The sequence below is a fragment of the Musa acuminata genome, chromosome BXJ2-9 (genome assembly GCF_036884655.1).
Source record: "Musa acuminata AAA Group cultivar baxijiao chromosome BXJ2-9, Cavendish_Baxijiao_AAA, whole genome shotgun sequence".
NCBI classification, from domain to species: domain Eukaryota; kingdom Viridiplantae; phylum Streptophyta; class Magnoliopsida; order Zingiberales; family Musaceae; genus Musa; species Musa acuminata.
In genome coordinates this window covers 45,231,321-45,246,717 of record NC_088346.1, presented here as the reverse complement: position 1 = coordinate 45,246,717, position 15,397 = coordinate 45,231,321, and the positions used below count along the sequence as shown (strand labels likewise).

At 38.1% G+C, this 15,397-nt stretch overlaps 3 protein-coding genes and 1 long non-coding RNA gene across 7 annotated transcripts; 3 read left to right on the top strand and 1 right to left on the bottom strand.

Annotated features, from left to right (window-relative positions):
• The first annotated feature begins 3,791 nt into the window (after positions 1-3,791).
• Positions 3,792-4,836, top strand: LOC103998882 (protein VASCULATURE COMPLEXITY AND CONNECTIVITY). 2 transcript variants are annotated; one of them, XM_009420489.3, is made up of 3 exons: positions 3,797-4,067; positions 4,131-4,336; positions 4,416-4,768. In XM_009420489.3, exons 1-3 carry the CDS (start codon positions 3,969-3,971, stop codon positions 4,636-4,638), a joined length of 528 nt encoding a protein of 175 aa, XP_009418764.2. In that variant the 5' UTR covers positions 3,797-3,968; the 3' UTR covers positions 4,639-4,768. The 2 variants fall into 2 exon arrangements, with proteins under 2 accessions (XP_064982828.1, XP_009418764.2); XM_065126756.1 differs by having other exon boundaries at positions 3,792-4,336; positions 4,416-4,836.
• Positions 4,837-5,182: 346 nt separating this feature from the next.
• On the top strand, positions 5,183-7,193 carry LOC135623605 (uncharacterized). The gene is made up of 2 exons (XM_065126755.1): positions 5,183-6,315; positions 6,452-7,193. The coding sequence occupies exons 1-2, from the start codon at positions 5,643-5,645 to the stop codon at positions 7,081-7,083; spliced, it is 1,305 nt and encodes a 434-aa protein (XP_064982827.1). The 5' UTR covers positions 5,183-5,642; the 3' UTR covers positions 7,084-7,193.
• LOC135623606 (uncharacterized) lies at positions 6,114-6,807 on the bottom strand. Of its 2 annotated transcripts, none has more exons than XR_010491446.1 (3): positions 6,683-6,807; positions 6,366-6,500; positions 6,114-6,244 (listed from the first exon to the last, which is right to left on the bottom strand). It is a non-coding gene; the product is annotated as an uncharacterized LOC135623606 (long non-coding RNA). The 2 variants fall into 2 exon arrangements; XR_010491445.1 differs by having other exon boundaries at positions 6,604-6,705.
• A 2,475-nt stretch (positions 7,194-9,668) lies between the features above and the next one.
• On the top strand, positions 9,669-14,758 carry LOC135623603 (chitin-inducible gibberellin-responsive protein 1-like). 2 transcript variants are annotated; one of them, XM_065126754.1, is made up of 2 exons: positions 9,669-9,798; positions 12,960-14,758. In XM_065126754.1, the coding sequence occupies exon 2, from the start codon at positions 13,232-13,234 to the stop codon at positions 14,624-14,626; it is 1,395 nt and encodes a 464-aa protein (XP_064982826.1). In that variant the 5' UTR covers positions 9,669-9,798; positions 12,960-13,231; the 3' UTR covers positions 14,627-14,758. The 2 variants fall into 2 exon arrangements, with proteins under 2 accessions (XP_064982826.1, XP_064982825.1); XM_065126753.1 differs by lacking the exon at positions 9,669-9,798 and adding an exon at positions 9,815-10,090.
• The last annotated feature ends 639 nt before the right edge of the window (positions 14,759-15,397 follow it).

The window sequence follows — 15,397 nt, the reverse complement described above, 5'->3', positions numbered from 1 at the left end:
TCATTCTATATGAAATTTCATTGTAAAATTTTCATTATAGAGGTTATTCGTATGATTTTAAGATTTTTCAAAGATATCCACTCGACATGATTGCTAAATTAAATTGTTTGATTTTTAGTACAACATAGTTATAGAGAAAAATTAGGGTATCAGGTTTTTGGAACAATGGTCTCGCATTAATATATTTCGCACTTCAAGAGAAAATCCATATATGGAAGAAAAATAATAATATTAATAATAATTTAACAATACAATAAGAATAAGGTTCCAATGTAAGTATTTTTTTTTATTTCATTTAAAAAGGGTAAACGGGGACAAACGGACTAATTATATATTATCCCGTTATTTTTACGATCCTAGTCTTTACACTTTCAAAAGTTATATTGAGATCTTTATATTTATGAAAGTGAGACATTGAGATCCATATACAGGATTAAAAAGATAATTTCATAGGATTAAAAATGAAGAATTTTGTTGAAGTAATGAGGTTAAATCTTAATATAATATTTGATAGTATAGGAACCAAGATACTAAAGATAACTAATTATAAAGAATTATCTATAATTAACCCTAATTATCATTGCATTTCTCATCTTCTCTTCACCTCCTCACCTCCTCACTTGGTATTCTTCAGCCCGTCGCCATGTCGTCGTCAAGATGGCAAGGAATAATCATATGCTTGTTGATCATTGCCCTGGATGTAGGTGCTGGTATACTCGGAATGCAAGCCGAGGACGCTCAAAGCAAGGTAATGATGTTGCTTGAGAGCAACTCAAGAGTACTTCAAATACTTGATCATGTTTCTAGACTTGTATGCTCGAGTAATATTGAGTATTATTATCACAGGCGAAGCACGTAAGAATCATATTCGTGGAGTGCAAGAAGCCTGTTCGTAAGGCTTACTTACTGGGGCTCGCAGCAACTGCACTCCTCGTTTTGGCTCATGCCCTCGCCCATATACACCCATGTTTCTGCTCATACAGGTCTTCGTGTTGTCAGCGAGGATTGTCTAAAGCTGCTCTAATCATTTCATGGTATTTAAATCCAACCTTCTTATGATGCAATTATAATGTTTAGTCCAAAGTGAATGTTCAAATATAAAAGTGTCTAATGATGGACATGAATAACAAAAAGGAAAGATAAGTAGAGAATATAAACTCAGATTTGTTTTAATATTTTTTTTGTTTAGAATTTTTTTGAACTATTATAATTCTTAACATAATTTTAAATTTATTTTTGATATTGATAGACACTTGAATTTTGTTTCTTTGAAATAAATACAATGATTATATTTTTTTTTGTGATCTACTTTAAAAATACTCATATTTTGGATATCTTTCAATCGGTATCTTCTTTTGATTTTTTTTTTCTAAATAATACCTTTAATTTTCAAAAAATCCAAATTATCCCTTAAGAGTTTTTTTGGCTTGTTATAATTTTTTGGCTATCATAATAAAAGTATTGTAAAACCTACTTGAGAACACTGTAAATGAGTTAAATGAAATCAAAATATACTAAAAACTATTTGATAATTCAAATTGGTATTTATAATAATTTTAGAGATAACATCACTTAAATATAAATTGTTAATGACTATAGTGGATATATAGAAGAAATTTCTTATGGCTAATAAATTCGAAGTATGAAAAGAATTTTGTAAAAAAAAAAAGAAACATATAAATTAAGAATCTATGAATAGTTAGTATATCCCTAAATCTTGTTAGAAGGACTTGATAAATCATTTTGAGTACTAATAAGATGAAATAATATTTTAAATATTTATATAAAAAATATACAAAAAAGATTTGTGCTTGAGTGGAGATTAAACCCAAAACAAACTTTGTTATTTATTTTGACATGATGAATAATTTTATGGTTTTTCTCCTTAGATTTAGGTAAAGATTATCAAACAATTTACATTTACTATTTTCATAATTTACTATCAAAATCTTTGATGGAATAAATTACACTAATTTCGTTCTACGACAAAGAAGGTGTTTGCTAGCTTAGATAGTAAAAACTTTATCAGAATCAAATTTCGCCTTCATCACTTATGTTTATAAAAAAGGATAATCTTGTTCAATAAGGCAAAACTACTTGAACAAATGAACATGAAAAAAAACATGAGGAAGATCAAAAGAAGCTTGTGCCAATGTTTATCTTCTATATGAAGCATAAAACAAAGAAAAATACTCGCCATAATGTAAAATAATGGGGTTGACAAGTATTGTTGAATTTCAGATCCAATATTCTTGTAAGATAAGGAATTCAAATATATAAAAACTTGAAAAATAAAGTTTGTTTATTATATATATGCTAATTATATATCAGAGGTTTTCTAGGTTCATTTCTCTATCATTAATTCTTGTTGTTTATAGCCAATGCATTGCTCTACCTCATCAGTGTCTTCTTCCTTTCTATAGTGAAAACACTATAAAATCTACTTGAAAACATTATAAATAATTCAAATGAACGCTTTAACCTTAATCAAACCAACTATAAGCTTAGAAATATAGTATCGTGACGACGGTTTATGAGTAATGACAACGGAGGAAACATAATATAATGTCAATTATAATAATTTTTTTTAATAATGATTTTAGTATCTCAATAAAAACATTGCAACGTTATTAAAAAACATTATAACAGTTTACTATTGACAAAAAAAAATTAGTAATAAATAAAATGGAGTATCGACCAAAAAAAATACTCAAAATATGAATACTTTTCGAGAAAATTGCTCGATTTTTTTTTTTTTTTTGTCTTTCTTTCACCATATGTATCTAATTTTATGAATCATATTAAAATCTTAGATTTATCCTAATTCTATATGTATTTTCATTATTGTTTTCCACTTTGAAAGAATTTTGCACCCAATCCTCATGTTGATCAACTTGATTAGGATCGCATTCATCATCGGAGTCGGATTGCTGGTCGCCGGAGCGATGTCTAATGCAAGTTCCAAAGTTACCTGTGGGTTCACTAAACATCAGGTCCTGTACTACGGTGGAATCTTCTGCTTCGTGCATGCAGCCCTTAGCGTAATCGGCCACATTTAGGCCACTGCGAGCACAGCCGATCTAATGCTTGAGCATCGCAGTGCTCCTCTTTAAGAGTTGCTACATCGTCGTATGACTCGTTCTCTCAACTGTGATCCGATCTCAAAACTATTGTTGTATCGTATGACATCAAAACTGGGTTGTGTTTGATAATGCAAGTTAGATAGTTTTGATTTTACTGAATTTGAAATCAAAGTCGAACTATATTTTAATTTTTTTTAAATATCCGTCCGATCAGTCGTTTATTAAACATTAACGAATAAGAATTAATGAATTTTCCATCGAGCTGAATTAGGTAAAAAAAGAATGGGTTAATTATAGATTACTTTTTGTAATTAGGTATCCTTAGTATCTGGATCCTTATAAATGTTACACTACAATTTCTATAATTTTTGCTTACGTCGTCGATTTTACTAATGGTAAATCGAAGTGAGGTAAAGTCAACACGTGTTCAGTGATAAATCCTACGATATTTTTTATAATGGAATCGATAAAATTAAATATTTTATTTTTATAAATATAAAAAATTTAGTTTTGTAAATATATATAATTAGTCTTACAAGAATCTTAAAGAAAGGCTGTCTGACATTAACGACCAAACCATCGTCGAATAGCGCAAAAAGCTCTTTTACTGTAGATGTCAGTAGATAGCTTAGTGACCGCTATATTTGCTCGAATCCTCGAAGGTTGTCTGCGGCACGCTAGCTTTTATTGATGGGAGCGTTGATACCAAGCTTTCCTTATGCCCCATGGAAACGAATCCAAAGACAGCAAAGCAAAGGTTGAACCATGGCAGAGAAAGAAAGCATCTTTACACAGCTAAGTTCTCTTTACTTTTCACCATGAGCAATCCCATATCTAATCAGTCATTGCATTCTTCTCATCTTTGAGGGCTCGAGCCTGCCGCCCATGGCCAGAATGGAAGGAGCAATCATCTGCCTGCTGATTGTTGTCATGGATGTAGTTGCCGGTGTGCTCGGAATAAAAGCCGAGGAGGCTCAAAGCAAGGTACTCCAGGGATTCAAATACTTGGTCATGTATACTTTTGAGCATCGAGTCTCGTTGTCGCAGGGGAAGCACCTGAGGCTCTTCTTCCTCGAGTGCAAGGAGCATGTTCACCAGGCCTACAAGTTGGGGCTGGCAGCAACTGCGCTCCTCGCGCTGTCGCATGTCATCGTGAATGTGCTCGGTGGGTGCCCCTGTGCGTGCTCCGGGGATGGGTTCCGGAGGTCTTCGCCTAACAAGCTAATGGCCGCAGCCACTCTACTCCTTTCATGGTATTTATCCAAAACCACTCATCTTACGCTGGAAAGCTGAAAGAACTTGCACGAGTCTCATGTTCATCAAATTGGTCAGGATTGTGGTCATCGTTGGATTGACGATGTTGATTATAGGAGCAATATCTAATTCGGAGTCAAGGCCGACTTGTGGGCTTGCTCATCCTCGTTTCCTGTTTATTGGTGGAATCATGTGCTTCGTGCATTCGCTGTTCTGCATCGTCTACTATGTTTCAGCCATTGCGAGCTGGAAAGAAGGGAAGGCTCACAGGGACACCAGATCTCAAGAGGGCCACGCTTGAGTACTTCCAAGAACAGCTACCGAAGGAAGCTGAGGTCCCCAATGACTGCTGGTTCTGCATGATTTTAGCTCGAGTTCAAAGAGATATAATCCAATTTAATTTCCTTTTTCTTTTCTGGGTTGAGTTTTCTAAGCACTTAATGAGATGTAAACTGATTTGTGAGAAAGTTAGATACAAAGGAAACATCCTGTTTTCTTAGATCACACATAGTTTTCATACTGTCTGAATAATGATTCCATCATCAAAATAATTCTTAAATGGGTATATGAATTCTTTCCTCTGTTTAGCTCCGGTACCAATTAACAAGCACAGTATTTTGCTTCTACATATGATGCTTCCTTACAGAAACAGGATTTGCAGCTTGACAAGAGTACAATTATGAACAGTGCATAAGACTGGGTTAGACATGGATCATGAGCCAGACCTGGCTCCTTTGTCATCTCTATCAGGTCAGGTCTTGGTGAGATTTTGTGTGCAGCCAGCCACTTGCAAACAAGCAACAATATTGGCTGCTGTTTCAAGCGCTGTACCACATACTGGTGTTATCCTACACGCCAGGGCACAACACATCCATAACAGAACAATGACCTTTAAAGCTTTTGTGGTGAGAGGTGAAATGAAATGCTAGCAGCCATTTCCTTGGTAGATTATCTAAAATGATTTCATCGTGTGCCAGTGTCCACTATGTTAGTCGCTTTTCTCAACAAGTTTAAGGCCTTAAAATCTGCAAGAAATTTGAGTTTCTATGTGGACTCTTCCATAAGCGTTGTCTGTGCTAAGTTTAATGGTGTTTTGAGTAGATTTGTAATGGCTGTTGGGTTTCCAAGAGAGCAGCAAGTGTAGAGGAGACTATATTTTGCTTCACATGGAAAAGGAAGGGAACCACAGATACAGCTTTGATGGTGCCAATTGAGCTCAGGCAAAGAAAGCAGGAAATAAGCAATTGAGATCGATTGCCATTGAATCTATCAGTTTCCAGAGTCAGGGAGGTATGCAGAGAGTCCATGAAGCACCAAAGCAGAAGAGAGAGAAGGAATAAGAGGGAGAAGGAGGTGGAGGAGGAGAAGATGCCAACTTTTTGGTTTGCCTTGAGGAGATCTCTCCACTGCAAGTCTGAGCCATCAGAGGTTCATGATTCAAAGGCCAGGGGGCATCTTGAAACCATCTTGACACGGACGGCAGGAAGGTCTGGGTGCTCTAGATCCATGGCCAACCTCAAAGATGTGATCCATGGGAGCAAGAGACACCTTCTGAAGCCACCAAGTTGCAGTCCGAGGTCCACCGGGAGCAGTAAGCTTCTGAATCCCATCACCCATGAGGTTGTTCTTAGCAATCCAAGCTGTGAGCTAAGAAGGATCACTGGATCCGGAGCCTGTCATGACTCTACCTATGTTGGCACCGTTTGGTCTGGGACACCATGGCCAGGAGTCCACCATCCTCTCCGACATAACCCTTCATGCACTCCAAGAAGATCTCCTAGCTTTTCTGGGGTTTCATCTCTCTCTCCTGCTTTGCCTGGCAATGGTGTTGCTGCAGTTCATCATGCTGTTCCAGCACCAAGGTTCTCCCATGAAACAGATGTGCAGGTATCCTCTGCAGCTGTTGCCTGCCATAAATGTGGGAAGATGTTTGTGAAGTGGCAGATCTTGGAGGCACACCATCTATCCAAGCATGCAGGTATCAACACTCGTAAATGCTTTCAGATAGATTTCCCATGTTCGTCTTACCTCATAGAACTGATAGGTTTAATCATTTCTCATATTTCCTTTCTTCACATCTATCCTGATGGACTGTGATCATATTATCTCTGCAGTGAGCGAACTTGTGGAGGGAGACACCTCTAGGAAGATAGTAGAAATGATCTGCAGAACAAGCTGGTTAAACACAGGGAGCAGTTGCAGGCAAATTGAGAGGGTCCTAAAGATCCATAACATGCAAAGAAATCTTGCTCAGTTCGAGGAGTACAGGGAGACGATCAAACTGAAAGCCAGTAAGCTCCCAAAGAAGCACCCCAGATGCCTGGCCGATGGCAACGAACACTTACGGTTCCATGGCACCGCAATTGCCTGCTCTCTTGGCTCGAATGGCTCTTCCAGCCTTTGCACATCAGAGAAGTGCAGTGTTTGTCAGATCATTCGACATGGATTCTCCTCAAAGAAGGAATCCAAGGGAAGGATAGGCGTGTTTACGACTTCCACTTGTGGCAGAGCACTCGAATCCATCGAGACTTGCGAAGATGATCCTTCGGTGAAGAAAGCACTGCTGGTTTGCAGAGTCATTGCAGGTAGAGTTCACAAGCCTTTGGACACCTACCAAGAGCTCGTAGGTCGGTCTGCTTTCGATTCGATGGCGGGGAAGATCGGGATCTATGGAAGCATTGAGGAGCTCTATCTGCTCAATCCCAGTGCTCTACTGCCATGTTTTGTGGTAATATGTAAGCCATGAAGTTACTTGGAACAAACAATGAGTTTAATTCTCATTTATTGTTCCAAATTGTTATCTGATCACAAGCAAATTTGTCTGAAACTTTCAGTCCTCGTATCAATCACAGCCAATTAGCAGGACAGGCAGAGCTGTTTCTGCTCTCCATCCACATCAACCTTTCAGTGGCATGTCTTCATGCCTGCAATGTCAAGAACAGACCGAGCGACCCGTGAATCTGTTTCTTGGGAGTATATGGATTCACATTGCACCTAAAGAAACTTTTGATGCTTTGTCATAAGAAGACATCGATGCATTGCTTTCACAGGGTGATCATCGCTGCTCAATGATGCCGTTTCAAAATCGATGTCGATTGATATAACTATATTGTCTGATGGTTCTTATCGTCTCGTAAATTAACTGTCACTTCAATTTTAATGATTACTCGAGTTTCTCGTAAAAAAAAAATATTCGAATCTCTATTAACTTGAGCATCCAAGGGTTTAGTTTGACACATACTTCAAAAGTAAGACTAGTATTGATTCGAACTAAAAAATATCGAATATATTTATTATTTTTTGCTCATATTTGGTTTGAGGGGTCCTACTTTTGCTCTACTTCCAAGTCTATTAACTTGAGCATCGAAGGGTTTAGTTTGACACATACTTCAAAAATAAGACTAGTATTGATTCGAACTAAAAAATATCGAATATATTTATTATTTTTTGCTCATATTTGGTTTGAGGGGTCCTACTTTTGTCGTACTTCCAAGTCTATTAACTTGAGCATCGAAAGGTTTAGTTTGACACATACTTCAAAAATAAAACTAGTATTGATTCAAACTAAAAAATATCGAATATATTTATTTTTTTTGCTTATATTTGGTTTGAGAGGTCCTACTTTTGCCCTACTTCCAAGTCTATTAACTTGAGCATCGAAGGGTTTAGTTTGACACATACTTCAAAAATAAGACTAGTATTGATTCGAACTAAAAAATATCGAATATATTTATTATTTTTTGCTCATATTTGGTTTGAGGGGTCCTACTTTTGTCCTACTTCCAAGTTTATTAACTTGAGCATCGAAGGGTTTAGTTTGACACATACTTCAAAAATAAAACTAGTATTGATTCGAACTAAAAAATATCGAATATATTTATTATTTTTTGCTCATATTTGGTTTGAGGGGTTCTACTTTTGCCCTACTTCCAAGTCTATTAATTTAAGCATCGAAAGGTTTGGTTTGACACATACTTCAAAAATAAGACTAGTATTGATTCGAAATAAAAAATATCAATTATATTTATTATTTTTTGCTCATATTTGGTTTGAGGGGTCCTACTTTTGCCCTACTTCCAAGTCAACTTGATGCCCATATTCCCTCACTCTGGCCACATTGAGTGGACATCTTTTTCATCATAATTAGCTCTTCCAAGTCAACTAGTTGTATCTAACGATTTTCCTACTCTTTTATGTCCATATTCTCCGAGTTTTGATTGATGATTGCTTCAATTTGTGGTCACTAATTTTGCTGTCACATTCAATCTTTTTCTATGTTTTTATCTGATATGTACTATATGTTATGTTATGAGATACAGACGTAAAGATTTTTATCACATAATTATTCCCTTTATAATTAATTCCTAAATCATGATTTATGTTGCGAAAATACATGCTGCTGATAAATCAAAATTTAGTAAATGTGTGAAAATTTTATGGGAATATTCGGTGAGGGAAAAAATTTTGGAAGTAGTTTTGAATTTTCAGTAAATGGGTTTGAAAATCTTATTAAGCTGTCGTTGTAAGGAAAAATAATAACAACAAAGTATTCAACTCCAGAGCTAATCATCTTAGACCAATCTGACCTATCCATTGGACCTACGCAAAAATGCCGCAACTTTGTCAATGCCTAACTCGGTCAAAGGTCCTACAAACAACAAAAGTCAACCTCAAGTTCCCTTTATACATGCACTTTGCCTCCTTAATTGATTTATATTCACATTCCAACTCTTCGCCCATCAAAAATATATTACATGATAACAAAGCCATCATTTTTGGGCATGTGTGACGGTGTACACACGTAGCATCGCATACGTGGTCTACCTGTCTTACGCTACTACTGCCTCGGTCGCTGTGGGACCCACCACGAGCGTGCATTCGTCTCCAGGTAGGATGCGGGTGGCCGTTAAGGGGATAATTATTACACCCGTCGAATACGCAAACCTGACGTGTCGCGTTCCACCCAAGGAAGGGGCTCACGACCACGTCAGTCCTTGTCTGACTCGGACGCGTGAGGACGGACGGTTGGGATGGAGTCAAAGCGGTCAAAAGAGAAGAAATATTCGAGAGAGTGATCCACCGCCGTCGAATGTCCATCCCACGGTGGCCAGCTCGGTGGCACGCGACACGTCAGGTCACCTCTTGACGCCTCCCGCGTGTCCGGAGGGGTCCCCACACGGGGTCACGTGACGAGGCGCGCCCAGTCACGCGGATTTCGTGGTTCGAGAGCCGAGAGCCGCGCGATTTGGATCGGACGGCGAGTGATCGTCGCTGCTGCGTTAGGACTTGGGAACGTTGACCTGAGCACTGAAGACGCCGTTAAGTCGCACGGTCGGCCGTGCGCTGGCATATGAAGCCGTAAGAGAAAGTAACGTGGAAGAGGGAGGGAGCGAGATTGAGAGAGAAGGAACAGAGGCGAGTCCAAGTTTGGATTCTGAAGCGATTTGAGGGGAATCAGAAGGTAAAATCGGCGACCTCAATTGTTTTTTCTTAGCGGTTTGCTTTTGGATTCGTGTGACAATTTCGTCCTCAAGTTTGGTTTTTGATTGCTTATCTTTACCCCTTCATTTGAGCGTAAGTTTTTGACGGTGTTGGTGTATCTTGTTTGATCTCTCGACGAATTTCACTTCATCTTTTTGGCGATTGAGACTTGTTGATAAGGAAGACCAAGGGTAATGGGTTGGAGATGGCTGTAGGTGGTGGGATTCTTGTTTGGGTAGGAAAACATTTCAAGTTCGGGCTGAAGATAAAGGGTAAAGGTTATCTTTTCGTCTTTTATTTTGCCTTTTGGAGTTGCATCTTTGTTACTGTATAGATACTTGGGTTTTGTGTGAGGGAGAAAGAGGATAATTTGACGTGTACTGAGTTCTTCCTTGTTTTCTTGTTGTCAATTTGAGTGTGTTTCTACTGAGTTTTTAGTCATCACTTATAGTTGAAATAAAATCTTGGGAGGGGACAAAGCAAAGGAGAAGACGAGGAGCTATGTGCTAGAGATCGATTGTTGAGTTGCATGCACTTGTTCAAATTTTGCCCTTTTTTCCTAGCTCGTATTTTTTGTAACATGTAAGTTAAAAATGGACCTCTTGGCATGTTGCTTTTTTTTAGATATTATCATTCCTATGTAGGTTCATTCAAAATGTAAGGGACAACAAAGAAACAACACCTGTATGGATAGCCACTTATGGTTTTTCATAGAGATGTTACTCTAATTATTAGGATTGGTAAGTATTTTGGGATTACCGGAGTCAATGGGATAAGGAATCGTAGTACAAGGAGTTCTCGTGAAGAAAGAAAATCATGATAATTAGGGTTTGGTTATTATCTTTGGGTTTTGAATGGAGGAGAGCAAGATGTGAAAAATACTTTTGGTGTTCGTTTCTCTCTAAGATGTCTAGAGAGGGTGCTCTATGGGGTTTCTAGGAAGGGTGAGAGACAAGGCATAAATTTTTCGGGGTTTATGTAAGAGGATGTGTAAGGAAATTTATGCTTGAATGAGGATAACTTAAGGGTCTTGTAATTAATCTAAGAATTTGATTTTCTCTGTGGATGTAGGCATGATTTGTCGAACCACATTAATCTTGCATCAGCCTTTTAGTATGTTTTTTATTATTAATCTCTGGGTGTTCTTTTGGTTTTTTGAGTTTTCCTCTCTTTCCCCAATACTAATGCACCAACCAAGGCTTCCTAAGTGCGAGAACAACGGATGTAGAGTTAAATAAATTTCTTCAAAATGTTATTGTGCATGCATCCTTCTTGTTGTAATTTCTGTTCTATAATGCTAGTCAAATCACTACCAATGTAGTAATTTTAGCCTTTGCTGCATGATGGTTAGCATGAAAAAACATTTCGTGAATGGGTCATCTTTGCAAAATTGAAAAGGACTTTCTACTTCAGGTAGCTGGAAAGTCATTTTCCTTATTTGTGGCAAAAGATCAGTGTATAAGATCAGTAAATATGAACAAGAAAAGTTGGAGGGCTTGACTAGCTAATTACTAGCTTAGGTGGATATCTAGTTCTCAATATCTTATACTTCATATTTGTTGACGGCCTACTGCATATAGGCATTTATCAAGTTTACTCTTAGTTAAGGCATTTGATTTCACTGCATGGATTCACATAAATCAACGTATGCATAAAACAATTGTCAGAGTTGGAATAGGAGCAAAGAATAGATATCCCTATATGATTATTAGACACAAGATGAAGACATTCTAATTGTAGATAGAGGAAAAAGATACTGAGGAAACTGGAAGACAACACAAGAAGTTAAATGTTAAACATGTTTCATGCAAAAACTTGTATTTCCCATAACTGGAGTCAGAGGCAATATCAGTTTTCTGAAGGATGAAATTTTTATTGGTTTACTTACACAATCTGTTGATAGACCATCCTTTAGCATATGTTTTATGATGGATATTTGGTAATAGTAAAGAGGTAGGACATAGCGTATGGGAGATTGGTTTGGGCTTCAAGAAGAACATAGGATGGTAGGATGGATGCTTTATGATATTGTTATGCTACAATTCTGTTGTAGTGCCTAGTCTATCCAAGTTCAGGTAAAAAATCTCTCTCAAAGAAGATTGAAAGGAAGTTAGTAGTGAAGAACAATTATGATCCACAGGTACATTTATCTTATTTCTATTAAGGAATCATGTGCATTTTTTGTTGTAGTATGAAATTCTCATGATGATATGCTTGGTTGCTATGTTTTCTCTTTGGAATTTGCTTTACAACAATTGTATATGCTGGTCAGTTATATGTTCCACTTTCGTATCTTGCATTTTTCACATGTGAAATAATAAAAAGTAGATATATAGATGTCTCCTTTTGCATATTAACAATTAAATTCATTTTCACATTTTCTTGGTAGCTTTATATGCTAGATTTTTCCCACATTTTTTTGTGTGTGTTCTCTACTTTTATGCTGTAATGTGCATTGTGTGCTTTCATACTAGTGCAATTTTGCATTTAGAAACAAGTTTGCAGATGCATATGATGCATGTTCATAAATTGGTATTTTATGGACAAGCAAATTACAGTAGTCCCATTGTTGTTACCAATAATATATCATGACCTTATAGCAAGCATGTCTTCTAGGCCTTCTTAGGAGCACTTAAACTGTGCAATAGCACAAATGTTAAGAGAGTATATGCTAGCAAGACTTATCTTGTGTCATTCTGTGTATAACTTACAATTGAAAAGGAGAATTGAAGAATCAAAGCTTCCATTTTTGCTAAAATGTGTGGGGAGTGCCATATCCCCAAAACCAATTGTGCAACAGTTGAAATATGTAGGTATTTGTGCTGTCTGAAATCTAACATTATGAGCACTTTGTACGTATCACAAGGCATGGATCGATGTCGTCTCCCAAGTCTTGTCCCAACAGTGGGTTCCTCCATACATTAACCTTTGTCTGATTACCAAAGTTATTTATTATTAAACTAATGTTATTGCCTTCATTTTTATTTGTGTGTATCTTGGAGTTATGATTCTTTCATTTTCATTGACCAACATGAATTTAGTGACATTTTCTTTAGGGTTTGTTCTTGCTCTTTCTCATTCATTATTGATGCCCATCGTTTAGCATGGATTCTGATCAGTTTTGAGGGTTTACTGATGCAGACATCTACCGTGAATCCTATTCTCTGCAAAATCGTTCTTACACTGAATGGACATTTGATTCCATCAAATCAGCTCTTGGCAACTCACTCAACTCCCCTACTTCAAGTCGGTTTGAGTTTTTCCCTCTGCTAAGCAATAGTCAGGAACAGAACAGCTTCACAAAACCATCTCGGGTTAGCAAGTCTGGGCTTGACAGCATTCAAGCAGTCCCAAGTTCATCTTCCAGAGATCCGAGGACAATCAGATTAACTTATGTGGTTTCCAGTCAGAGCATGAAGCACACTTTACAAGAGCTTGGGATTGTTCTCATGGCACCTGATACTGTCAAGCCAACAACTAGTACTGATCCTGAGTTGAATGAAAACAAACAGCCCCAGCTTACAAAGCAGCGGTCAAGGACATGGACCCACAAAACCCAATTGGAGTCTCCTACTATCCCCCAGCCTCGGTATACCTCTGGTGGACACATGAATATCAGTCATGAAGCCCGTCCGGGGAAACGAGTTAGGGAAGTGAGGAAACAATCGGGTACTGATGTGAAACAGCCTGATGTGAAACAGCTTCTAATCGAATGTGCTAAAGCTTTATCCGAGAATAAGATTGAGGAATTTGAATTATTAGTTGGAAAAGCCCACAGAGCTGTTTCAATCAGTGGAGAGCCTCTTCAGCGTCTTGGTGCTTATATGCTAGAAGGCCTGGTGGCAAGACACGAATCTTCTGGCACCAACATCTATCATGGCCTGAGGTCCCGCAAGCCAGAGAGCAAGGAGCTTCTTTCTTACATGGGGATCTTGTATGACATTTGCCCCTACTTCAAGTTTGGATATATGGCAGCAAATGGAGCAATTGCTGATGCACTAAAGAACGAGGACAGGATCCACATTATAGACTTTCAGATTGCTCAAGGGACTCAATGGGTCACTCTAATACAGGCATTAGCAGCAAGACCTGGCGGTCCACCACATGTCCGTATCACGGGGATCAATGATCCAGTGGCAGAGTACACCCAAGGAGATGGCTTGCAGCTGGTCGAGAAGATGTTGTTGGGAATGTCCAAGAAGTTCTCTATTCCGCTTGAGTTCAAAGGTCTCTCCGTCTGTGGGCCTGAGGTCACAAGAGAAATGTTGGACATAAGAACCGGGGAGGCACTTGCGGTGAACTTCACTCTTCAGCTCCACCACACACCCGATGAGAGTGTCGACGTGAACAACCCTCGCGATGGATTGCTGAGGCTGGTTAAGGGATTGTCGCCGAAAGTGACAACTTTGGTGGAGCAGGAGTCCAACACCAACACAACACCGTTCCTGACACGTTTCATTGAGACACTAGATTACTACTCTGCAATGTTCGAATCAATCGATGCGACGCTGAAGAGGGATAGCAAGGAGAGGATCGATGTGGAGCAGCACTGTCTGGCAAAGGACATAGTTAACATTATCGCATGTGAAGAGAAGGATAGGGTGGAGAGGCATGAGCTGCTCGGTAAGTGGAGATCGAGGCTCAGCATGGCAGGCTTTAAGCCTTACCCGCTTAGCTCGTATGTGAACTCCGTGATAAAGACTCTGCTGAGCTATTACTCCAATAAGTATACGGCAGTGGAGAAAGATGGCGCGTTGCTTCTGGGTTGGAAGACCAGAAACCTAATCTCAGCTTCTGCGTGGCACTGATCATTGTGCATCAGAGAACCATATAAGACAGATTAGATGAGATTGTCTGAGTACTGAACCACCGGCTAATGTGGATACGAATAATGTTACGTATTTATACGATGTATAATTCAGTTAATTCCTTGTGCGATATCTTTGGATGCTGCATCTTTTTGTAGCTTGAGAATGTCTATGAAATGTTCGTTGTTTCTGTGCATTACCTACTTCAAGCAAACAAACAGGAGATGTAGAATCCTGGCCAGTTTCTTTTATCTGTTTGTTGTCTCATGGACCGAGGTTGAATGAATGGTTGATAGGTTGGCCTGTTGATGAATGGAGAGAAAGTATAATAGACCCAATACCACATTAGATTTAGAGTGCTAAGAAATGAATTGAGATTAAAATAAATTGAAGTAGAAGTGTCCTGTGATGATATCTCAATTTAAGAGAACAATGTCAAACACAGAGCTCATTTGCAACATACAATCTCAAAATCCACAGAACGAGAAAAAGGAGAAAAAACTGTAGATGAGAGCACAGATTGATTCAACTAATATGTGTTGATCAAAGATTCAAATTTCTTGGCTGCTATCTGGAAAATATTAATTTAAAAGCTTATTTTCACTAAAGCGACAACATTTATTCTGCAACTATCGATATCTCAAGCCTCATTTCTTAAGTATCACAAGTCTATCAACCACAAATCTGAAAATCTTATTGGATATTTATCGATTAAACAATTTGTATGAGATACAAGTAGCAACAGAAGTGGTACAATCTGTGTCATTGATC